We start from the raw sequence: 26,890 nt of genomic DNA, 5'->3' as shown, positions 1-26,890 counted from the left end.
CAAACACAAAAGAAGCCTGTTGCTTTTGTTATAAATAACAGATTCACAGATTTCATGTGGTTAAAAATGATGAATCAATCCTGCATCATTAGCTCAGTTTATTGGTGATTTCAAAATAAAGCAAACTGAGCTGGATATTGCTATTTGTTTATTTTTATTAGCACTGATGACTTATGATGAGAGCCATCAATACTGAGCCTGTATGTATGTTGGCAAAAAAACAGGTGGCTGGCCGTCATTTTATGAGTTCATCCGGCAAAAAAAACAGCATAATGTTTGAAACCTAAATTTGAATCCATCAAATCATGAGAGAGGCTGCAAACGTCAAAACATTTCTTATGAAAGAAAAAAGCTTTTCCATCAGCTTTTGTCACAAATGGCTAAAAGCTATGAAAAATCCACCTTAAGCATTCATCATTTCTAATTCAATACATTAGACTTCACATTACACAGAAACACTCTGGATGGAAACGCTGCAGCAGCATCTGGACTTGTTGTACAGATTCATCTGTTCCCACAGAAGCTGGATGCTACAGGAGAGACAGACAAGTCCATACAAAGGTCCATTCAGGCAGAGAGAGACGTGGCTGCCTGTCTGTCTGACGTGGAGTGTGTACTAATGGTTTACAGTCCTGCTCTAATAAGCACCAAAGATCTCGCCGCCTGATGTGCGTGTGAGTGTGTGATTTTCCATCAGTGGAAACGTTCAGCCTCTTTGCCGGCTGTTACGGAAAGCTTTCTGTGTAACCATGACAACTTCTTCAAAAGCAGAAAGAGAGAGAGAGAGAGAGAGCGAGATGAAAAGAGAGAGATGGACAAGTTAGTTTGAATAATCAAGAGCCATTTCATGCTTCATATAATGAAAGTGTTGGATTTGTCAGCATTTATTCTCCATCTCTCTTCATATTTCTATCCTCTTACCTGTCACTCCCAATTTACATGCGCATAGTTCATTTTCAGGGAAAAATAAATAAATAAATAAAAAGAATAACTAATCACAAGATGATAACTCAAACAGTGCAGTCCTTTAGAACAGTGGTTACCAAACTTTTCCCTCCTCATGTCCATGTATGCACTCTGTGAGATATATTTCTGTTCAGTAAATATAAGAAATAAAGGGGGACTTCAAATGCTGAATACCTGCCATGAATATAATATTTCATCAAGGGGAAACTAAGGTCTACCACTCCTCCCTGCAATATCAAAAACTGATCCACTGGAAAAAAAAAAATGAACAAACACTGAGAATGTCAATTGTTTGTTTATACCAGGTTGAACAATAGCAGCTGCTGCTAACCTTTGTGACAAATAACAAGCCTGCTGCCAAACAAGAATGTCCATATTAGACTAAAGCTGAAATGATTTGAGCCAACTATTTAAAAATGATCTTTACCACTATCTGCGCATGGCAACTGGGCAGCATTATGGGAAGATTATGCTTATGGTAAATACAAATATGGTAAATACTGATTGCCACACTCTTACTTTCCACCTTGCTACATATGAGGCACTCTACCTCTTGCATTGGCACTAAACACGGAAAAAAACCACGATTTGTCCATTTCCACCCAGTGTGGACGTCATTTCAAGGGATACTGAGCTACACAGACGGAGCACTTCCTGTTGCTGCGTCACAGTAAAAGCACGTGTTTCACTGGCGCAAAGCTTTTAATGGCCAGAAGCAGCAGGAAGTGAATTACCAGTCATTTTATACAATGCAAAATCAAATCATGAAATCAAACCCACTATTGTCGCTATTTATGGTCTGCATTTTTTCTGCAATAGCCACTCAATGTGTGTACATTCATTAAACACCTCTGCACGTAGTAGTTTGTATTGGTAGTGACGGAGGTAAACAACTTCCCAACTACTCGTACTGTGCGCAGCGTGAAATCAGATCACGATCGTAATTAATATTGACAGACCTCTTCATTAAAGCGTCAGTGTGATTGGCAGCTCTGGCAACAGATACACCAGTTGCTTTCCTATTACATTTCTTTGCTGTAGTATTCAACCACGCTTACTGTTACCACGGTAACCATGGGCGTCACCAAATCAACCAATCTGGTGAAAGCTTAAGGATCACAACTCTAACACAACAAATACAGCCCTTATACATGTATCAATCTGTTAATACACCATTTATACCTTTAATGTTTTGTATTCGACAAAGATCGGCAGGTCGACTGGGAGCGAACACACTACAGGCAAAGGAAAAGACACAAGCGGCCTGGTGGGTTTTCATTTGGTTGTGACAGAAACAGCCAAGAGAAATGCTGCAGGTCTCTACCAAAATGTAAAAAATGTTACCCCCCCCCTTGTGTTGGTGGATGTCTGGACTCACTGTATGACGCTGGCATTGAGCAAGAACTGTTCTCTTACTGTCGGTATAACTGACGCAGTCGCTGTTGCTACGCTGGACAACAACACCAAGTGCACCAAGCTATAGACAACATCAATGCTCGTGTGTATTTATATCCAAATAACAACAAAGTTTGTGTTGTGTTCTGGTCATTTCTGTCCAATAGTTTCAGTTTCAGTTTATTTCACTTTAAAAAGTGCTTCACAAAGACAGACACACGAGCACGGAGGCGTGTATAGGTCAGCTCCTGGGTTGGGTTTTTGTGTTTGGTGTTGTCCTGGCACTCTCTGTTAATACAACACAATACATTCTCTCACTCTGTCTCCCTTTCTCCTCCCCTCCCTCTCTCTCTGTGATTCCCTGATGCAGCAGATTCAGTCGATTGAGCTTCCATTTTTATATTTTCCCCATTCTCCTCCGCCCGATCGTTTATAAAGAGGCTGACCCATTAGAGAGTTAAATAAATAGAAGGATGAATGACTGGATAAATAAATACATAGAAGCCCTCTGCAGCAAATACTCAATGGGGTTTTCATGGGGTGTCAGCATCCCTCCCTCCCCCGCTACTCTCTCTGCCTCTCTCACTCTTACCTTCTCTTATTGACTGAGATGATTCATAGTTCATCACTTTCCATGACAGAGCCGCTGTGAGTCTGAGGCTCGTCCTCTGGACCAGCAGAGCTGTCTCTGCTCTTACACTGTGGAGAATAATGCTTGTATCTCATGCTATTGCACACACACACACACACACATACAGTGTATGGGAGAGAGGCTGAATCACACCACACAAATGAAAGGCTTGTGACCATGAAGACCAAAGAGAGGGGGCAGCCTGACAGAGATGTAAAGGCTATCAGGACTCCTGTGTGACTCATAGATTCTGCCGTGAAGGAGACTAGAGGAGCACAAAATCTGTTATGTGTGATTTAACTGGGCTACGTGTGGCTCTTTAATATTCATAAATCATTACAAGATCCATCGTGAGACTGTCGGTCTGTAGAAGCAACCGGGGGAAGATTTGAGGAGGCATTTGTTGGACTGTTTTGAGGCAAACCGGCAATCACACAGGAACAAATCTGAGCGGCAATCATGGATGTTTTTGTTCAAATGAAAGTTAATAACCAGGCATGCATTAGGGTCTCCGAGACTTTTTAATTTTATTGGGCCTGATGGCTCAAATTGTGATGATACGACCATAATTGTTTATGGGGAAAACTTTGACTGGGCCCATGTCACCTGACCAGCAGTATTATGCTGAAACAGTGGTTCCAAATACGTAGAAATGTCTTTTAATTTTGATCGATGAAGCACTTCTGATACTCAGCGCGAGACAGAAGGTATGAGTGTCACCTGTATATTGTAAAAGGTCTTTTTCATGACATTTTGACACGTCATAGAAGGTAAAACAAAGGTGCAAATAATAAAATCAGTTCTATTTAGAAATTGTCATGCTGCCATGGCTTCATCAAAAGTTCAAATTAAGCCATGTTTTGTTGTCATTTATGTGATAAACTTCTATGAATCCTTTCTGGTTCTGTTGTTTTGCTGGTTAACGTCTCCACACTCAACACAGCTTGTCCTAACTGCATCCTCGCCTCTAAATAATACACTTTGATTCCTTCAGGCTGTGTAGACTCAAACAGTTGAAGTCTGTAGTCGGTCAAAAACATAAACAAACATCCACATCTGTTCAGTCTCTCCCTCCTATATCAGAAGGCAGCAATGAGAGACAGGGTGTCCATCAAAGGTCAGGGCATAGAAGGCGTGTTTGTTGTTCTCTCTTGCTCGCAGATAGCTCAGCAAACCCCATCAATTATAATAGAGGCATTCTAGTTTTCGACTGGAAACTCAGTTTCTATGTTTGCTTTTGGGACAACATATTCAAGGACTTCTTACTGACTCCAGAGGTGTTTGGTAGAACTCAAGGACCCAGAGTTGGTACAGTCGTGGGTAAGTCAGGACACTGGATGTGTCATTAGACAAGTAAGCAGTGAGACATATTGATGGAAAAACACAGGCTTTCAAGGCTGTCCATTAGTTTTCAAAACTAATAAACTTTCAAGGATTTCCAAGTCCTGTGTGAGCCTTCACAGCACCATTGATTTGTACAGCATGTAGAGACAATATGTTTCTTCACAAATGACGCATGGATGTACTGTATTTTATAAACCCATGAGAGTTGGACGCTGAAGGTGTATGACGCTGAAAAGAAATCAATACGGTGTACAGCTCACCACGAGAGCCGTCAGCGTCTTATCAAAGAGGAGGAGGAGGAGGAGGAGGAGGTGCAGAGAGGAAGCAGCCCTCAAGAAATTAAATGGGGAACACAAAAGACGGAATAGAAAGAAATAACAAATCAATCAAAAAACAGATATGTTGAATGAAAGGAATACAGCCTTGGTCTCTGGTCCGCAGCAGAAAAATTATTTCATGCTTTGGACTCAAGAGGATAAAAAAAAATAAAAAATCCTGCTGACAAATAAGAAATTATTCATCCGGCCGGGGCTTTGATTTCTTGGTGAAGCAAAGGCGAAAGTATTTGGCTTTTTCAAGCCGGATGAAAATAGTTCAGTGTGCCGCTCCGTTATATTTCTGATCTCAACCTCAAATTCTCTTTTCTATCGCTGCCTTCCTCCTCTCCCCTTCTGTCTCTTTTCCACATCGTTTTCTTCCTCTGTCACTCTATTTGATTTCTCTCTGTCCGAGTCTATCAATCTCCCTCCTTCTCCCCCCTCGTTTCGTTCCGTCTCCCCCTTGTCCCAGAAGGGTTGTCATGGTGATGTGTGCAGCTTGGCATTACATGTGTTTTCATTAACGCTGTACATGGCCGGGGCCCGAACCACAACAAGGCAGCCCTGTCCTAACAGGCAGGGAAGGAAGGACGGAAAGTGAGGGGGGGGGGGGGTGAGGAGAGTTAGGACGCCTTTCCTGATGTAATGAACTGATATTCATGTCCATGTCCTGTTATAAATATTCCACCTGCAGCGTTCAGCTTTGACTAGTCGAGTTCATCACCAGCTGTGACGAGCAACAGACGACTAATCTGAGAAAACCCTCATCAACTGACAAGCTACAACAAACTGTATTTCAGTTTATGGTGAAGAGGTATGAATGCACTCTGACAGACAGGAAGCAGGAGGTAGGAACAATTTATAATGTCATAATGATGTTAGAAATTACATTGAAGACTCTTACAGCATGTAATCAATACTTTTCTATTAACAACTACCATTTCTTATGTGAGAGGAGCCACAGACTCTGCAGGTCCCTCTCAGCAGCTTTCAATTCACTGTTTCGGTTTCACCAACCACAACATTTCTGGTTCACTCTCACCGCTCTCATCAAGAGAGAGGGAGAAGGAGTTAGGTGAGGAGGGCTGGAGGAAAATGAGGGGAGGAAGACAAAAAAGGAGGAAGGGGAAGAACAAAAGAAGCTGAGGGCGAAAAGCTGAAGAGGAAGCGGGAAAATGAGAAGAGAAACCGAGGAAACAAGAAGTGATGGAGAGGCAGGAGGAGTAGAGACACAATTAAAGATGGAGTGGAGGATGGTGAGGGGTGGGGGGGGGGGGGGGGTGGGGGGTGGTAGCTATTTCAACATCAAACAGCATCGGGAGGAATTTAATGTTCCTTTTACAGCTCTATTTGCATGTTCATAAGCAGGAGTGGCAGCTCTTGTATTAGACATCCATGCACACACAAACAAACACACACACACACACACACACACACACACACACACACACACACACACACACACTCATATTAGCACTTCACTCCCATCATCACACTGATGTGACTGCCTTCATTAGCACTGATAGGACAGGTCGCAGCAAAGATACCGGGGGAGTGTGTGCATGTGTGAGTGTGTGCATGTGTGAGTGTGTGTGCATGTGTGAGTGTGTGAGTGTGTGAGTGTGTGTGCATGTGTGAGTGTGTGTGCGTGTTTCACAGAGTTGACAGCTTTCACAGCGATGGCAGCAGAAGTCACAGAGCCGGAGGAGATCCGCTTGCCGTTACTGACGACTGGTCGAATGCAGCGAGTGGACTGCACATCTCTCCAGCTGCAGCCAGCAGGTGAATCCCAGAGAGCGCCGCCACCCCTCACTGATCCCATAACGTCTCAGGTAATGCGATTGTTCGCGACTCCTCGTGGAGGACGCATCCTCTTGTTCTCCTTCCTCCGCTGCCAGGTCAGAGTCGGCTGCACACAGCGTGGAAATGTTTTGAAGTGAGCGTGACTGTGAAAGCCAAACTGCGTTTCCCTGTCATGGGTAAAGACCGCACGGCGGAGACACAGCGGGAAAGAGGAGGTTCTAAAAAGATTTCTAAAACTGCAGGTTAGGCCATGGCTGGATTCACCTGTGAGGGGTCCTGGGGCAACCAATCAATCAACCAAACTTTATTTATATAGCACAAGTCATATATCAAACGCAACTCCAACCACACTTGTCGCTGTTCTGTCAATCAGCCTTTTAAAGTAGAAAAACGGACTCATATTTAGATGGAAATATGAAAATCATTACTTTAACACAACAGTGGAAGTACACTGGGCACATAATGGAAGAGAAATCTTTCTCCACCAGCATGTAGACACACAGTCGGTGGTCATGCTTGTAGTCCTTGTTTGGTATTCCCTGCGTTCACTGTCACCTTAAACATGAGCTTGGAGCTTAATTGTGTGTGCAGCTCATCTGCTGTGTGCTTCAGCTGGCAGAGCAGACTGCAGGTAGAGCACGATCAACTGATTAAGTGCAGTGTATGTTTCTTTCTGTCCGTGTTTCTTGCATGTTTCTGAGTGTATATGTATGTGTGTACTTGTATCTGTGTGTCGACGTATTCATGCAGCGTGCGTGGCTGCATTCACATGCCTTTGTGGGTGCGTGAACAAGCATAAATCTTTGACTTTAGTCTGTCTCTTCCAATGCTTCCACCCCTCGTTCCCTCTATCCCACCGTCCCTCATTCCTTTCTATCCTTTCTTCCTGCCTGCCATCCAGTATTATGCGTCCGAATCCAATTATCCAATTTACATGCAAAGCGATGCATCAGATGCCTTTGTGACCGCGGCCCCCGGAGGAGCCGAGATGGGAGACAAAGACGGGCAGAGGGCACAGCAGATAGGTAGATGGATGGAAGGAGCGCTTGGTAGAGTGAAAGGGGAGGAGGGATTGATTTAATAAGCAAGGGGGGGGGGGGGGGGGCAGATTTGTGTATGAATGGGTGAGACGGAGGGAGGGAGCGGGAGAGAGAAATAGATGGAGAATGACTGGTTGGATGATTGAATAATAGACTGAGTGACGCACTGAAAGACAAATAACCAGTTCACGGTCTGAGATAACGGATGATTGAATTGATCAATAAATCGATTAATCAATCAACCAATGGGAAATTTTGGTTTCACACAAGCACATATTTTGTAGTTTTGGCCATCATGCCTGTCAGTAATAGCATTTAACAGTCAGATGATCGTACAGGTTTTAAACAGTCCTTCAGGTTAGTCAGACGGAGTCTCCGTTATAATCACAGTTTACAGACCCACTTCCTGGTACGCTGGATCTACTGTAGATGTGGTACACACGGTTTTCTTCTGCAAAGAGGAATCATTACCAACATTTCAGGAGTTGTTACTTTCAGTTTTACCTTCAAATAAAGTGGTTTAGATCATCTGGATAAACTGCTTGTTTACAACCAGTCTGATCGTCTAACTGCGCGTTTTTTTCCATTGGACTTTGTTGTAGTGAGTTTGTGTCGTGCACAGATTCTTGCTAGTTACACATTTTCACATAAAAAATCGTTCTTCTGGGCTTCATTTTTGCAAAGTTGCCTCTCCCATTCTATAGTCTATAATCAAACCGTCCAGGATGTGTTCAGATTCTGCAGAAGTCCGACAACACTCACATGTCTATATGCACGTTGAAAGAGTTCTTGCTGGCTGTAATCATCCCTACTCTCCATACTGGCCATTAAGAATCACTTCCTAGAATGCCTCCAATGTAAGAGACAGGGGAACAAATAAAGGACCTGCAGTCCTCGTTGCAGTTCAAAAAAACAAGCGACTTTCACACTGAAAGCTTTGGAGGAAACCCACTTCACTTGGCTGATACAGACTCCTGAAGCTTCGTATAAGCTTTGTCTGAACTGGAACAAGGATTTTGTCTCCCATGTCTTACACGAAGCCATGTTAACGGCCAGTATGGGGAAGAAGAATGATTACAGAAATGGCAAAAAAAAAAAGAGGCAACTCTGCAAAATGAATCCAGAACAAGGGTGTGCTTTTATATGAACATCTGTAACTAGCAGGGTCTGTTCTTATTATGCATGCTAATCTGTAGTGTTTTCTGTGTATCAAGGCCACAGATAAAAAATTCACTCAAAGCAAAAAAAATACCCTTGAAAGTTCACAAAAAGGCCTTAAAACTAAATAACAGCAATAAACCCCCCCTTGGTAATGGTAATTTCTACAATCTCTAACAGCTTTGTGTGATTTGTGGTGTGTTTCTCTGGACAAAGGAAGAATAGGTGCTGCAGGAAGACTGAGCGGCATGTATTTTTGAAGCTCGTAACATAATTGGTCAGAGCGTGTGAGGGGGAAAAAAAACATTAGAGCAGCCATTACCCCGGGCAGAACCATTAACAAAGCCTTGGCATAATTACGCAGTAAAGTCGACCCTCCTCTTTAAAACCCCCCAAGCACATATTACCAAACTCATTCTCCGCCTGCCCCCCCATTGGCTCTTACCGTCTCAATAAATTATCCTGATTGTTAAGGACACGAGTCATGCAACTTTAACTCGACTCCCGGGGACACACCTCATGTATGTTTAAGGCATGAGGGACAACATGACGGGTCAGTGCTGACAGCCAGAGAGAGAGAGACGGCACAGAGGACGACACGGGGAGGAAGAGACAGATGTACGTCACGGCCAGCAGCTAAGTCTGTCAACTCCCCATCCGAGACATCCACTGTAAACGTCAGGTTTTGTGTCAGTTCTTCAGAATCAGAGGAGGTAACAGCAGAGAAGCAGCAGGAGCTGAGGGCTGAAACACCGGAGACCCCGTTACTCTACTCGCAGTGCCGTTTGAGCTTCCTCAGACTCCATGTACTGAATGCAACAAGCCCAGACTGTAATGTAATGCATGTGGTCCCATAAGGCATTCTGGGAAATGTGGTAAAGCAGAAGAGCACAAAGCAGGCTGAAAGTGGACATGTAAAGCAGACATTACAGCACTAAAACAAAATGTGTACTGAATAATAGGTATAAAACACTGTTGCTGCTATAAGCGATCCCACAAAATGTGAAGGACGTTTTCTTTGGTCATTTTTCGGTCAGTTTCTTTGGGAAATAAGTGAACCGTAACGTGGCCTGACAGCCGAGTGGATCCCAGCGGACTTCTATCAAGCTCGGCTCTGATCACATGGTGCGTCATAATCGCCACAGGAGGAGAGTGTAGTTCTTTTCTCATAGACCTGTTTCTCATTAGTTGGTGGTGCTACACACTGCTGCCAGTGATGGTTTCTTTTCCCATTTGAGTTTGTTCGGATCAGGTCCAATTATCCTTGAGTCCATTTTGGACCAGTTATGATTGTCCTCAGCTAACTTTCAGATTGAGTCCCCTTTTTTTCACCTCAGTTTCAGGTATGGTTTTCCAAGGGTCTGTTTTGGATCAGGTCCAAAATGTTGTTCCCATGAAGAACCATAGCAAATGATTTTTATAACCCTAGAGAGGTAATCATCATCTGTTGTCTCTCGCAATAAAAGAAATAAAACTACACATCTTACAACACTGCTTCTGGATCTGCATGTTACATCAGAGAAACTGAATATCAGATTCAAGTGGATGCCAGAAGACAAAGCAAGACTGAAAACACAACAAGAAAGGAAAGAAGGAGAGAGAAAGAGGTAGAAAAGGTGTCTCACCAATAAAGAAAACAAAGAAACAGTGAATGTATGTGAGAGCCACGAGAGAGAGAGAGAGAGAGAGAGAGAGAGGCAACACAAGCTAATACCAGGCCAGGAAAGACGACAGATGGGATGGTGACAAGCAGACATGTTGATGAGCAACGAGCGAAGGTGTGAAAAGAAGAGAGACCGAAAGAAAGAGAGAAAGAGACAGACGATAAAAAGTACTGTGACCGGATGTAAAGTCCTGACACTCCTTCATCATTCTTCCCATCCGTCAGTGTCATATAGTTCTTTACAAAGGAGCAACTCATGCAAAATAATGGAAAAAGCTTAAAATGAGCATTTCATCAATGGAATCTGGTAAAACGTGTGTGTATTTGAAGTTCACTATGGCAGTTGCAATCGCCTCCAGGTGTAAAATGATTCACGGATTTAATCTCTTCTGTAAACTGAGTCATTGTCAGAAACGTTAGCAAGCAACATGCTTCTCACCTATATTTTTAGATAAACATTTACTGTTTACACGTGATTATATGAATATTTAATGTGTCTGTAATGCTACGTGTCATATGGGAGATGGAAATCTCAATAACGGACAAAGTTACAAGGTTTGTGAAGTTTAGTAGAGCGCTCAGAGGGAGAAGTAGGAAGAGGTTTCTGGTTGTCCTGAATGAATTTGGCCGTTAAGATGGTCGTGTGGTTATTAAAAAAAGTGAGACAGGGAGAGCGGGAGGTGTGACACTCCTCCACTCCAGATGAGCAGTCGGCCCCCCTGAGGGTTTGAGGTGACCGGCTGAGCTTCAGTCTGACTCTCCTCCTCCGCTGTCTCTTTTTGCCTTGTCTTCTTCCTGCTCCTCCTCTCTCCATCTTGCTCTTCCTCCTCTGCTTTCATTTTTTCCTCCTCGCCATCTCTTGTTTCCGTCACCTCCTTATCCTCGTTTCCTCTTCTCACCCCTTCTTTCCCTCTCCTCTGTTCTGTCTCGTTGGGTTTTTACATTAAGCTTTATCATCTGAGAGAAAAATAATATGCAATATTATAATTAACAGTTAATAATAACATCTTCTTTCTTCCCTGTGTCTTCTGTCCTACATTCTGCTTCTCTGTGTGTCTATATTTATGCTAATGCTTCAATCCGGAGAGAATTACAATATGCAATTTTAAAATACAAATAAAACAGTCAAATAGAAAAGATGTTCTCCTATTTTTCTGATTCCTGTTAATAGACTGAGCCACATCCTGGCTGTCTGCTCCTGGCCTTCTGTCCAATGACTCCTGACTTCCTGACGTCCTCTTTGTCAGTCCACACCTGTGAGATTTACTTATTCAGTTACAATGCACTCCGTGTCTCAGTTGTCTGAAGGCATTAAATCCTCCTTAAATCCGCCTCCCCTCCCTCCTCTGCATATCTGACGAATGAAGTGGCTCTAATCGTACAAATCAGGATGTGACTGTGCTTTTACCTGGATCCGTCTGATCAGTGTTTAAAAGAAAGAGCAGGCAATCCCAGTGTTTTTGTTCTGCACAATTTCCTTCATCACAAGGATTTGGCTGCATTATCCTGAAGTGGTCTTAGGAGGTAAGCTACCAGCTCCAGTCGGGTTGAAGCTTTACTGTGTTAAAACAACACAAGGGGCTACATGGGTCCGGGCGTGTTGTTTCAGGTACGGGTGAGACATTAAATAAAACCCACAAGGTCCAGTTTGAGTAACAGATCCATGAATTTTATCATCAACACAGCGGTTTACAATACTCAGACAGGATTTGTTGCGTTTTTTTCATGTAGGGCAAAAGTTGGTCTGAACTCTGCTTGAAGAGATTAGGTGTAAGCGAACAACAAGGAATATGCCTTGGCATATTGGTGCATAAACATAGACAGTAAGTAGAAAATATAAAGAAATATAAAGCAAGTACTGCAAGTCAAGAAGCATAAAAGGTGAAAAAATACTGTAAAAATATGTCCAATATGACATGAGCTGTACAGTTTTGTCCAAATGTCTGTAGCAGCATTTTTTAGAAGATGAAGTCTCATCTGTCAGCATTTGGTTAACAAAGTACACATTTAGTTCTTGTGATTTAGTTTCGTGCCACGTCTCAGTGTGTTGCAGCGAACTCGTGCTCCTCGTGCAGCGCTGAGTTTCATTTGAATGTCATTGTTGTGAGTTCCACTGCTGTTCTGTTGTGCTGCATGTGTTAACTTTTGTTGTATGTAATCAGATGGCTGTAAGCTGCAAAATCATTTCCAAGCAGACAGCCAAATCACCATCATCATCATCACCAGCGTTATCTCAGCCTCTGTCTCCCGTCATCTCCCTCTTCCATTTACCCTTCCTCTCCATCCTCTCAGCTCTCCTCCAGCTCTGCCTGCCAAACTCCCATCTCGCACATTTCCTGTCTTCTCAGTCCTCGGTCCCTCCTTTTTCTTCTTTCTGTACATCCTGATATTTGTGTTGCCAGAGTCTGTATACGTGAGCAGCTGGTTGTTCAGTGGATTTTTGGCTTTTTGGTGAATGCAGCCAGGCAGCTATGGTGGCATTTTATGTCTTTTTTTGTCAAATACACATCTGTCTAAGCTGTCAGAGTGCACAAAGAGCAGAAAGACTGACTAATGGAGATCGTTAGGGAGCAAAACAGCTCTAAAATGTGTATTGTCTCATCTGACTTTTCCTGTGTGGATGTTTCAAATGTCTCTCATTCTATGAGAGATGATGCATGTTGTCTGAGTGAGGCGGTTCAACTATACTTAGTGTAAAGATTTATGTGCTGCAACGTACAACTGCGTGGAGAAGAGCGTCATCTCATGTTCCAATCTCAATATTCCAGAAACATAAAGTCCATAAATCCAGTCCAAGGTAATTAATAATATCAACTTTGTTTTACCGTCTTTTAATGATTAATTATTCAGGGGAGATTTGCTGAGCATGCTTTCGCTCTGCTTCCCACTCATTCAGTACTATTCATTCAAACAGAGGAGCACTGTTGGCAAGTGTGCAGCTCCATTAATCAACACCATTTTACTTCATTGTGAAAGAGGATGTCATGGATTTGAAAGGCATAAATACTGAAACACTACCTTGAATTCAACGAGTTTTTCAAAAACAAAGAGAGCTGCAAGGGAGACGTCTTTTAGCAGCAGCTTCACAACAGGTAATGACATCCATCATGTGGGGAGTTTTATTCCCATAATCACGAGCGCTTTGTGAGGCAAAAGACAACAGCTTGGATTCAGAGTTACGATGGGTTTCAGTTATAGTCACGGTACAAAACGTGCAAAACCATTAATGAAAACTTCAGTGGGGCGGCGGATGGGTGTGTAGCACGTCACGCCTTCATGTAGGGGCGTGTATCGTGTAAGTTCGCTTCCCGTCAAAGACCTGCAATTAACGTTTCATATTAACCGTATTCATGATCTCAAGTGTTTTAGTTTCCTCACCTAAACCATAACTTAACCATAGTTTATTTGCCATAATCACAAGCAAGAATTTTAAAACTATTGTCACTTGACATAAAGAAATAAAAAAAAAAAACACATATAACGGAACATAATAAATGTCATTGAACATTGATGTTCTTGTCTGGCCATCAGGTTGGAAAATCAGGATTTGGAATAAAACTCAATGCCGACAATAGTAGGATCCACCTCTAGGCTTGTAAAGTTAGCTTGCTCCTTTGTAGGTGGACCGCTGATGTTAATCCACATCAGAAAATGTGTCAGAACATCCACAGATGCCACTTTCAGCAGAGGTTCTGCGCTGTGAGAAGGTGACAGCATGGCATTAAAGTAGTGTAATTAGTTTTATTGTGGAGGATCCCTGAGTGTCTGGAATGTCTTTCCATTGTAACTGCTGTAAATCCAATCCTATCCTATCACTGGAGGAAGATTTACACTTTACCACTCCATGCCCTTTAGGTGGATCAGATCTGATATCTAAAGCCAGGAGGAAATGCACCAAGAAGCATCAGAGGTGGATTGACATTCTTCTCAGACCAACTCCTGAGGTGCCACTACAGCCTGTCAGCTTTCCAAGCTGCATCTTTACTGCTCAACAAGCTGTTGTAGCGTTCATCTGATCCCTGATCAGTGCAAGCACCAGTGAGTGAGCACAAGGCAAGCAAAGTCGACGCGTTTATGATCTACCTAAATAGATTCACGCATGTGGCTAAGAACATGTATGCATCTATTTACGGAGTTGAACATCAAATTTGGATATTATCCAGATATGAGCCTTTTAAAACGACACGTGGGGGCTTTAATACTGTGAAGGTTGATTTTCAATGGAGTATTCATGAATTATTATAAATTCAGAAGCTCCCAGTGTTCCCAAAATAAAGATGTTTACACGTGAACAAGGCCACACAATTGTTAAAAAACGCCATCAGTTTGAGTTTTATTTCCATGTCAGCAACACTTCAGTCAGAGCGGAGCCATTTTTGGAAAGATGTTGATCTCCCTGGAGAGTGAAACCCTTCACGTGTTACAGGTGTCATTCATGCTGCTGCAGCGAGGACTATCACTGCCACTCGATGAGACTCCCACGAGCCCCGGCGCCTGTCAGCGTGACAGACAGCCCTGCTGCTGATTGAGAGCATTCAAAAGCCGGATTCTGAAGGGCATGAAATGTTTTGCCGAGTTGAAAATGAACCTCCTCGCTTCATTAAAGAGTGCAGGCTCGCAACCTGCGGTAACCATCCATCTGCAGTCGAACTTGTTGTCTGTGCGGGGAAGATTTCTCTGACACTCTCATCCATCTGTCATATCTGCATCAATCTGTTGTTTTCTGGTATTAACTGTTGTAATTTAGCTTTTTGTTGTGCTTGATCTCCTGCCTAATCTATTTCAGGAGGAATTTTTGCTAGATTTCCCAGAATGCCTTTCATTACCCGTACAATGAGAGGAAACATGTGCGAACATCTATTTTTTTTTTTTTCAGTTAACGTTAAAGGAGACTATGTCACTTTAAAAAGAAGAAACAACACGTTCTTCTGCTTAGAAATAAATTGTTGAAATCATAAGAAATATAATGCACCCTTGCTCGAGTCAACACACTCAGTGGTTTTGCTGTTACCTGCTATGTTATGACCAGTAGCTCATGGTGGCTAATGTTTACGTCAGGTAGGTAATGCTGTATAACGGACATTACTGAATAGTTCACTGACTTTACGACTCTTCTCTACATGTGCTCCTGTTACATCACTGTCTTTTTGGAATTACTATTATCCTGTTGCTGCCACATGTTGCCCCAGTGGCCACTGTTCAATACAAGTTACATAATTATGGCTCATGGATTAAACCAGGAGCCCTACAATAAATGGCCACCTCGCTCTACCCCCCGAGCCACCCTCAAAGAACAACACTGTGATTGAACATAAAGTCAATGGGAAGATACAAGTGGTACAATGTATTTGGTGGCTCAAATAGAGGCAAAGACGTGTGATGTGGAGGGAAACATTTTCAACTTGAGAGAAGGATTTGAGACTCTTCAGTAAAAGAATAGAGAGAACAGCAGTTCCCAAGTCTGACTCATGCTGCTAGCTATAGAGCTAATGTTTGTGTTCGGTGCATTTGCTGTTTGTAGCGAATAAACACAGACTGCATTCAAACATACGGTGCTTTTATTATGGTTGTAGATGTTCTCCATATTCTCCTCATGGCCAATGCGTCCTGAAATCATTGGTATTGACTTCATGTGAACTACCGCAGACACTCATCATCTCTGCTGCTGCACATGAACAAACAGAAAGTTTCCAATTTCAGCTTCAGTTTCCTTTAAAATGCAAATTACAAAGATGCCCTGTTATTGTTTTCGCACCTATTTGTCTTGGGAGTTGTTTTTTTGTTCCCTTCCAGCAACATGCGTCTTCATATTCAGGTCAGTGTGAAGCCTGACAGCCAGCACAGCAGCAGTCCTTTCTTAGTAGTTCAGATAACGCTGAGAGGGATTCAGTGCCTTGCTCAAGGCCATTTTGACATCTGTTGAGATTAGGGGTTCTCATTCACTTGTGCTTTTCCTGAAAGTTGAATCAATGGAGTGCAATGTACAAACCGCCCTTCATGCAGATATTCTGCATCTCTCCTGCGGACAATTCATTTGTGAGTGTTTCACGGTACGGCCGCATTCGTAAATTTGAACACAAATCTCCAGAGCCAGCCTAGCAGCAGGTTACCAGACAGCTCCTGTAAACCTGACAGCTGAAAAGAGAAACCTGACTTCTCCAAACAGTTCCCAGAGGGGATTGTGCCAAAGAGCAGCAGCAGTCAATCAAGCACGCAGTTAAAAGTTGGACTTCTGCTGTCCTGCTGCACTGCTCATTTTCCCTCCACATATTTAGAGTCCCTCTGGGTAAGTAGGGCAGATTGTCTAAAATGTAAATGTAAAGCTTGGATGTTTTGGAGATGCTGTGCGTGGTTCTCCCTGGTTTCTAATAGTGACATTGATATGAGAAACGCCTGCAGGTGAACTGAAATGCAGGGAGCAGCTTTGCTTCAGGTTTGCGACAATTTATGGTTGAATGTTTGCTCTGTTTCACTTTAGAAAGTGTACATTTCAAGGTACATCACGATTCATCATGATTACGGATACAACAAGCGTATCCTTTCTGGCCTCCACAACTCTCTGCACAAGCCTTTCTCTAATTGCCAGCAAAGTCGCCATGATACGGTAAATATATGCACACACCTGGAGGGTCTCACTTATTAATCCAAACTCTAAATTGAAAATATAGGTCTGTTTCATTCCTACGTTATCCCATTACTGGAATGTAAAAAGCCCTTTAAGAGCATCAGAAAACATCAAGAAGCAACTAACCAGCAGCTGAATTCACTGAGTGGCATCTAGCGCCAGTCCTTTGCTGCAGGACAGCTGAGTTGCAGAATCAATAAGCTCTCAGTGTCAAGGTCTGTCATTATGAAATACGTACAAGTGCAAAGTTAATATAAAAAGCCAGCACAAGAAAAACATTTGCTTGACCTCGTGACCATGATACACAGTAATCAATCCTCTAAATCTGTAGCATCAGCAACGTCCAGGTTTCCATCATGTGTGAGTTCTACCTGTGAAACAAAGCGGCTGTTTTCAGGCCAGAATGACTCAGCTCTCTGGATTTTGCTCTGAATATGGAAGCTTCATCAGAGCTGCTGGCCACTATTTACTTTTCCGTGCCGTTCTGCTGTTTGCTCGCTCACTCTGCTGCGTGTGAATGACATCGAAATTCAAAGTCACCCTCTGTCCCCTCCCTCTCACCTGATTCTGTCTGGCACTCTGTGGGTCTGGTTCCCGTCGCTCTGGCAGTTGCCGGCGTACTGCGACCGGCTGGTGGCCCCCTGGTCCCTCCGCAGAGCCATCGCCCCGTGGGTGAGCACTGAGACGCCTTTGGCAATGCGCCTGCAGGATTAGGGAGAGAACAATGTGAGACAGAGACACTGGGACATTTTCAAAGGTCTTTTCTGACACTGCTGAGGTCCAGGGAAAGACAGGACAGAGAGCAAGACTGTCTGGGTCTAAGTCCAGTGACAATGAAAATGCAACATGGCTCAAACGTAATAGTTCTGGCTCCTCTCGACCGTACCTTAAAGCTGAACTGGACAAAACTTTAAAGAACACCCATCTTGGCAGTTTAAATTATGTATGACTTCAACAAAATGAAAAGTCATTACATGTCCACCGACCGAGACACTGTGGAATTACCCAATTTCTACAAATGAGGTTCTGGTGTTGGCTGCGTGCACTTCTCTGCACACAGAAAGTGATGAATCAAGACTAAAGACCAAAATCAAAACTGTTTCCTCCTCAATTCAAAACTAGATCTGTTTCCTCTGAATCATCGGAGACCAGCCGAGTTGAGAAACACGAGTGTGCTGTCAGGATTTCTGGACGTTAAAGGGATACTGCAACATTGTGGGAAATACATTTGTTTGCTGTCTTCCTGGGAGTTACAGGAGGAGAAGAGTATTGATTTGATCTCTGTGTGCTCAGTAGAGAGATTGGTCCAGGACATGCTAAGCTTTCCATTAAAAGAGAAAATATACACCTTCCAAAAACAAAGTGTTGTATCGTGTTAAATAGCAGACTAGCCACCTAGACATCCAAGAACCGCTGTTTGATCAAACTTGCTTGAAAACTACTGCTTTCAAATGTGTGGAAACATTACAATACTGAAGAATCTCTCCACTTTTAACCTCAATGCAAACTTAATGATTATTGTATTAGATCTAGTCCAGGGTTGTGTTGGCACTTACCTACAAACATACTTTTAATTTGAAGGACTTGTTGCTATGTGTTAGTTACATTCAGGTACATTTACACGAGATACAGAAACAGGCAGGTTGAATGATTTAACCCACCTGAAGAGAAAAGGCTTTGTTATGTGATTTAGGAGAGATTAAAGAAGCCCATTTAATGTTGTATTGCTCATTATACGATGATTTGAGGGCCACACTTCTGGTTGGATGATTATGAAAAAACTTGAGTTGTATTTTAGGAAGCGATGTTGCCACTAAGGTTCCAGCTGAGTAGTCGGTTAAAAGTGTAAGGCTATAATGGCCACCTCGGCCAACTGTATGAAGATGATTGGACGTTACTAGTCAGCTGGTCGCTGAGCAGCTGAGTCGCTGATGGTGAATTTATGAAGCAGCTGGTGCCAGTGAGCTAATGCAAGCACGACTTCAGTGCAACACTGAACATCTAGTTTCTAAACGTATTTATGTGTTGTATTCCAATAAATAAATATTAGCCGACTCTGTTGCTGTCTGTCTCGGGACAATTTAATAATAGATCAGACTTTGATCTGCGGGAAACTTTCACAGAGCGAGAGACTATATAAAAGGAACTTTAATACGGCTGTAAAGTCAACTTACAACAACTTGTAACTCACTGCATAAAAACAACACCAAAGCCTTCTCACATCTTATTATACACGACGCCGAGATTTATTATGTAAAATAAACATTTAACCCTATGATCAGAAATCATAAAGCATTTCAATGTCGTCTTGCTTCCATATTTCAGCACATTACCACTTCAAACAAGCTAGCGCGGCAGGACATGAAGTGAGGAAGGACCGCTGAAGAGAGTTCAAAAGTTGGAAAGTGCTCCGTGCATAAATCTGAGGTGTCACAAATTCTGTCCTCTTCACAGGGAATGAATTCACAGTCACGGTGTTTTCAGGAGGGTTTGACAGTCCAGCACATGTTCTGGTCAGGTGATGAATACAATATGCTGCTTTCCAGGAGGCAGAAGCAATGAAGTTGGGATATAAGTGAAAGTCTTTTTCTTGCATGTTATGATATGTTGAATCAGTTAACAAGGTTGAATTTAATTTCACATGTGACTTGAAAGAGCTGTTCGCGGTGCGGTGGGGTAAGACCGTTTCTTCTTCATATGTTCACAAAAACTGCTGGTCCACATCATAAGCATCGTTTTTTTTTTTAGTGTCTAGAACGGCTCTCTGGAGGATCCGTCAGCAGCAGCACTCATAAACACTGCAGCAGAGAGCAGGATGCAGTTACAGAGCACACTGTAATGTACCGCTGAGGGGAGGCGGGGATCACTCTGTCGCATTCATTGAAATATTTAATTGTAGGAATTTGGAGGACGCAGCTGGTGTATCCTTTGCACCCTTCAGTATCCAATAATCCATTGTGCAAAATTGTGTAATGGTGCGTTCAGGCGAAGCTCATTAAGTCGGGAAATATCACATGACCAAGTAATTTGTACCAAGTATTTGCCTTCAGTCACTGGTGAATATCTCACTTCAAACAGGCCGATGAAAAAACACTGCAACAGTGATGGAAAACGTTTTCAGATCCTTTACTGAAGTAAAAGCATCAATACCACCATGTAAAAATACTCCATTACAACAAAAGCCCTGCATATCAAAATGTACTGGTGCGAGTATTATCAGCAAAATGAACAAAGTATTGAGAAACTCATAAAAGAACGATATCTATCATTTGTACAGATGCATGTTGGAGCTACTTTTGACGAGTCAGCTTGAAAACGGCACCAATGCATCATATCTTACTAACAGTTTATATTTTTTGTTTGTGAAACCAGTCACTATAGCTGTCTGTAGTGGAGTACATCTTAAATAAGTGTACGTAAAAATATAAACATAAAATAGAAATACTGAAGTAAAGTACCTCAAAACTCTGCCTACAGTACTTGAGTACATGTACTTAGTTATTTTTCACTACTGGTAAGGTGTTAATAATGGAAGCCAGGAATAGTTTAGCTTTTAGGGTATTATATATTACAACCTTTCCTTTATACCTGGTACATTAATTGCCATTTGATAGTTATGTGTTTAAGATAAACGTCATAACTCTGCAAACTCAGGTATCATCGAACTTGTCCAAAATCACCACGAGCATTTACCTCGAGGTCACCACCTGCAATATGTTTATTTGTATGTGTAGTACAGGAGTTTTAACTCATGAAGGCCAGAGGACCAAAACACTGTCAACACTGAGTCCAAGTGATGGACAGTGTGCACAACTTTTGGGTTCTTTCACAGTCTGAGGTTTTTGATCCAACACACCCGCCTGCTTTTTAATAATTCCCTGCCGTTGATGAAATTGGAAATTTTGACTCTGAGGAGGAGTGCCTGAATGCACCATAAGTTCTGGTCTGAGTGAGGATAACCATTTTTCATTTGGGGATGGGGTGCAGGTTCAGCCTGACAGTCGGGTCTTCAAAAGGACCCATCTGCGTTGGTCACATCCCTCTAAGTATCCAGCCCCAGTCTTGGGACACACCATCTGTGTTTCACAATGAACCGCGACGTTCTGCCTCGTAGTGGCAAGTGTGCTGCTCTCTTGGGACTTTCCTTCTAGCATGAACACTAATTTCAAAAGCATAGAAGTCAGAAGCATTTGAAATGCTGCTTGGAAAGTCTCTCAATGGATTCGGCAGACAGCAAGTGTTTTTCAAAGCAGGGAGAGCGACGTGATTATACCCACGGTGATATGTAGGATGATGTAAAAAAAAAAGAATATAGCGCCTCTAGTCAAGCTTCAGAACAAAAGCTGTGTATGTATATATTGATCTGTTTTGTAGAAAAATACAACACTTATTTCACAGTTTGTAGTATTGTTAACAAAAAAACAAAAACTCCTTAACTTTGTTTGGAGTTCAACAAAATCTCACTCACAAAATATTCTCTGTCCTGCATTATTGAACTGTCCTCCTAAAGTGTAAAAGTCCTTTCTAACCTGCCTCCCTTTATGTTTCCTGACATGACTGAGGAGGATTTAACAGTTAAAATCAATAATGGAGTCTACCTTTCACCTGGATTCACTTGGTCAGTCTATTTAGATTAGATTAGATGAAAATTTAATGATCCCTGCGGTGAAATCAGGTCATCTCTGCAGCAGAGAATACATCACGAACAGAGCAGGTGGCCGTTAAGTTTTACTGTGTACTTCTGCTTGTTAACATGGAGGTGAGCTTTTCAGGGATGAAGAAGAGAATGTTTATTTTCTCACTGATCCTCATGTATTTTTAATATCATAAGGTTGAGTTTTCAGCAGCTTCAAGGCTCGGCATTGCAGAACTTTACGTAATACATGTAAATTCTCGATTCAACTGAGTGAAAAGAAACTAACACTGAATACAGTAATAATCGCACAACATACTGTACACTTTACATAGCCCCAGATGCACAACATTTCTTGTGCTGTAAAGAATCACTTAAGGTGCACGCTTTTAAAAATGAACAGCATTAAAAGTCCAGAATCAAAGCGGTCCTTCAGTCATATTTTCTTATATTATTTTCAAACAAATATCACAATCAACAGGACACACCATTGGTCAATTCAGTCGGGGGTTTTGTTGCCACAGCCTTACTGGGTCTGGTATGGCTAATGGAATTGCACCTGATATTAAATTACAGTCAGAATCTAGATGGTTATCTGGATAAAAGTATCTGATCATGTTCCTTTGCATTTACACCTTCTACTCAGATTGTGATCAACATGCAAATGAGCCGGGGGTGTCTGACAGGTATGTCAACAAACATGGCACGTCCTACGGAAAACAACGCTGCTGTACGGACTTTACATATTTTTCCACTGCCGAGGAAGGTGCTATCTGTAGCTTCAGGCTTTAATCAGGCTCGCTGATTAGCAGGAATAGACCTGACCTTTCAGCTTGTTCGGCAGATCTTCCTCTGAAGAATGTAAAACTGTAAAAACTGCATTAACACCTGGCTGTGGGCCAGTATAATGCATGCATTGACGCGTTGCCTTAACATACGCTTTCGTTCTTGTTATATTGCATTTTAGCATTGACTTATATCCTGTAATTGCCACTTGTGTATTGTGTATTTGTATTAATCTAAACCCTTGAAACGTGAAGCCTTTCTGCTCTGCTCGTACCTGCGTGGCTCGTCCCGCCAGCCCTGCGGCCGGATGGCGAACAAGGCCTTGGGCAGCCCCTCCAGGCCCAGACCGGACAGGGCAGGTCCCACTGCGAACCACATGTGACTGGGCCCGGCCTGACCCGCCGCCCAGGCTGCCCGGAAAACCAGCTCAGCCTCCTCCAGGGAGCAGTACAGCAGACGGACCTGGAGGAGGAGGCGAGGGAGAGAGTTAAAGCATGGAAGGTGGGAGGGAGAGGGTGGGAACTAATTAGTTAAAAAGGAAACAAGAAAGAGGGAGAGAGGTAGGAAGGAGGGATGGAAAGGGACAGACTCGGCAGGAAGGAGAGTAGAGGGACAAAAGGAGGAAAAAGAGAAATAGATGGACAAGATAAAGGGAGGTGGGTTTAAAGAGTGGGAGAGTGAAGAGTTAATCAATCAAAAGGAAAGGAAGGAAAGACGAGGGGAGAGAGGAAAACAATGAAATGAAAGAGACAGCGGAAGAGGAAATGAATAAACATATGATTGAGAGGTAGGAGAGAAAGATATAATTAGAAAAGGAGGGATGCAAAGGAAGAAAGGAACAGCGAAGGGAAAAAACAAAAGGAGGGCAGAGGGGACAGACAGGGGAAAGGAAAAAGACAATATTAGGAAAGGAAAAAGGATGAGGTACTGAAGGACAGAATAAAAGGGGAGATGTAGAAGAGGAGAGAAAGGAAAGGAGCGATAAGAGTGAGGAAGAAATCGAACTGCAGAAAAAGACGGACAGATGGACGCGGAGAGCAAAAGAAGCAAAAGGTGAATTTCCATTTTTCATCTTCCGTGGTCCCATAATGCCCTTTCATGTTTCCTTTACAATCATGAATTACCTTCATTTATACCTCGAAACACTGTTCATTAACGCTGCTCTTTATTTATTTTCAACAGTCAGCTGCTCTTGAGAAATGGTGCCTCTTGGTCTGCTCGCATTTCTCCTTCATACATTATTAAAAAGGGGGAATTGAATGGGGGTGGGGGGTGGGGGGGGGGGGGGCAATATTAAAAAGACAAAGTGAGAGTAAAAAACGTGAAACTAGAAGAGGGTGACATAAAGGAAAGTGTGTGTGTGTGTGTGTGTGGTTGAAGCTGAGGGTACTTCAGATGATTACTCAGAGGAAGCACTTGAGGAAAATTTGCGCCACAGTTTTGCAAGACAATTGCAGAGGTTATAAAACTGAAATTAGTCAAAACCAAAATGTGAAATGCTTTTCTAACACACTCCGATACCAGCGGGCGTGCGGATCCTGTCACATGATGCACATTCGGCGCTGTTACTCGCGTCAGAGAGGACGGCGAGATGACGCCGATCCCTCCCACTCAGCCGTCAGCAGATGGAATCAGGGTCGGCATGAGGTCCAAGCTAACGCTCAATCCCCGTCAACCACCTCCTCTCAGCAGTCAGGGTATATTTAGACCTCTTTACATATAGCTGTGGTATTTCATGAGCTTGAAGTTCGTCACTCTAAATGTATGAAATAAAGAGGATCCAGTCCGTCAAAGTGTTCTCCTCCTGTCACTCTTGGAAGAGGGAGCCGAGTTCCCTGCTTTCTGCCATCCTTCAGAAAGAGGAGGCATTTGTTATAATTTCTTGCCGTCAATCACATTGTTAGCGCAGGTGTCTCTTATTTCAAACATCGGACATCTCGTTTTGGAAGAAAACATTTCATTGAGATCCCCGTGGGTCTTCATATTTTATCGTGACAGAGCTTAATCGCATCAACATCAAGTCTCACACACAGAAATTACATCTTTTAATAGAGAACTAGGATTTGATTTAATGTTGTGACACGTAGCGGCCATCTTGGATGTTTTTTATCTGCCGTCCAAATCTTGAGTGCTCAAAGCTTTTTAGCTGCACTAATAAAAATGTTATATTGACAAAGAAACAAATGACTTGTGCATAGTGACGATCCCACAGAGAATTTTCTCCCCACTTTAGGGTTCAGAAATATACTGTTTGTTTTACTCTCACCAATTAGATTTTGTTACCAGCAGCAGCGGACAGCTGTTGTCAGCAGACGAGCTCTGATAAACCAACTGTAAGCGAACAAGCACCAAACAAGACAAAGTTAGCGACTATCTGCTGAATATATGTGCATTCATCAGCAAACTTTTTCTCCGATCCAAACCAGCGCAAAGAGGAGAATGAGTGTTGGACTTTTGAAAATTCGCCAGATGGCTAGAAACACAACTCCAAATGAATGTGTGAGCAAACGTTTGCCAACACATGATAATATATCAGCTTACAGTTTGTTCCGCTGCCCCCAAGTAGCCTGAAACATCTGTTATTGCTGCTTTAACTAAAAACTACACTTTAATATCAATTTAAGCCTGAATGAAAAAGTAAAAGAAATAGCATTACACATTTCTGTTGCTGCACCGCTTGAAATGTAGAGGAAAAACCACACGACTGCTATCTCGCTTTCCAGTCACAACACTGAGATGCGAATCATCAGCTGATGCCTGCGGTATGTTAATTGGTGAAGGCAAGCTTTGAAGTAAAATAAATGGCCCATGCAGCACTACAGCCTCCCCAGTGCCTCCGAGATTATGCATAAAAGACACGTAAGATTAATAATTTTGCATTAGCTGCGACAGAAAGTTGTCGGGTCGGCGAGGCATATTTATGTTTGGCGAAGGGCAGAAGAATTCTTTGGGGGCGCTGGAGGCTAATTTTAATTTCAGGTGTAAATGAAACACAGATTGCTCACATCCAGATACGAAGAGGACGAGAGAGAAAGAGAGAGCAGTAAATAAAAAGTCTCGGCGGGAAACAGTTCTCTCTGTCTGAATTACGCTCACATCGCTGAACCAAATTTAATCAATGATTCCAACATCAAGAGTGTGTACGTGTCTGTGTGAAGAGGGGTTTGTTTTTAGCAAACACTCACAGGTAGAGTGCTGCAGGGATGACGTATTTTTGTAGGCCAACCCTGAAGTTAGCATCGCCCTGGTTCCCTCGACAAAAAGCTGTTTTCCAAGCTACAAAAACTTTGAATTATTGCAGTAAATAAGCTCTGTGGCAAAACAATAGTTAATCTTCACTGATGAACACCACTTTTACGATTTTTGAAGCGTAAAAGGAATCGCCACAAGTAAAAAGCTAACGTTAGGCTATAAAGGAACTACAGCACGGTCGCATTACTTCAACGTCACTACTACTTAGATGAACTTTTAAGAGAATATAGATAGATACAGATATGTAGACAGATATAGAGTATAAATACAGTAGATGATTTTCTGTGTGAAGACGTTTAATGTCCTCGACAACCTCTGTAGTCTCATTTAGCTGCTTGTTAGCAGCCGCCTTTTTTAAGACACATAAAGCTTCAAAATTCACAGGTGGTGTATCTACTGACGTATTTTATGTCCTGGAACAAAACGTTGAAATCTCTGAAGCTTGGGTCAACCACAGACCTTATTTCAGGCATCTAACCAAAAACCCATTCAAAAAGACGAGTGAGCGACACAGGGAGAGAAGACAATTCAATTCTCTCACTGAACAACAGAAAGTGGGGGGGGGCGGGGGGGGGGGGGGTATGTATAATGAGAGGGAAAGAAAGAGAAAGCTGTTCAATTGTTAAAATGAGATTTATTTATTGTGAAATTGGTTGAGACTGTTAAATCAAGATGTGGAACAGTTAACAAAGAAAAAGGGAAACTCAAGCTGCTGCTACACTTTATCTTGTTTTTCTAAAATGAAGCACTTTATTTTAAGATGCACAAAAAGCTATTTTATTTATTTTCTCTATTTCATTTTTAAATGCAGCCCTTCTTTTAGTTAATGAGAGAAAGACATTATACATATCTACGGTATTATATATCTGTAGAGTTCAATGTTAAGTGACAATAAATATTGTCAAAATGTTTTGTACTTTCTTTATTGTTGATTACATGCAGACGTGGATACAACTTCTAGGCCACTTCAATATATATCACAGTAAATCACAACGCAAGTTAGACTTTATGATGTTCTGGACCTTTGCTTGAGGACATTTTCTCTATTACATATTTTCATATTACATATTCTATTGTCATATATTATCAAATTACTGCTTTTACAAATCTTCCGAAAATCAGTAACAAAACAGGAATAATCTATAAGAACGTGAAATATAGCACTGTATGTAAACGTAACATTACTCCATTAGCAAAAGTCCGTTAGCCTAGCGTAACAGTGCATAGCTAAACGACTCAAGTTAAACACATTACAGTAAAACCACTCAACTTTACAG

The 26,890-nt window shown here is 42.3% G+C and overlaps 1 protein-coding gene across 1 annotated transcript in view; it reads right to left on the bottom strand.

The window, feature by feature from the left end:
- The window catches only part of grin2da (glutamate receptor, ionotropic, N-methyl D-aspartate 2D, a), a 106,181-nt gene that overhangs the window by 61,788 nt on the left and 17,503 nt on the right, over positions 1-26,890 (bottom strand). The window contains exons 4-5 of the mRNA XM_070922192.1: positions 22,636-22,823; positions 17,504-17,644 (exon numbers count right to left, since the gene is read on the bottom strand). Of these exons, the coding sequence (XP_070778293.1) occupies positions 17,504-17,644; positions 22,636-22,823 (329 nt within the window). The remainder of the gene's footprint in view (positions 1-17,503; positions 17,645-22,635; positions 22,824-26,890) is intronic.

The sequence above is a fragment of the Enoplosus armatus genome, chromosome 16 (genome assembly GCF_043641665.1).
Source record: "Enoplosus armatus isolate fEnoArm2 chromosome 16, fEnoArm2.hap1, whole genome shotgun sequence".
Lineage (NCBI taxonomy): Eukaryota > Metazoa > Chordata > Actinopteri > Centrarchiformes > Enoplosidae > Enoplosus > Enoplosus armatus.
This window is presented reverse-complemented; position numbering and strand designations above follow the sequence as displayed.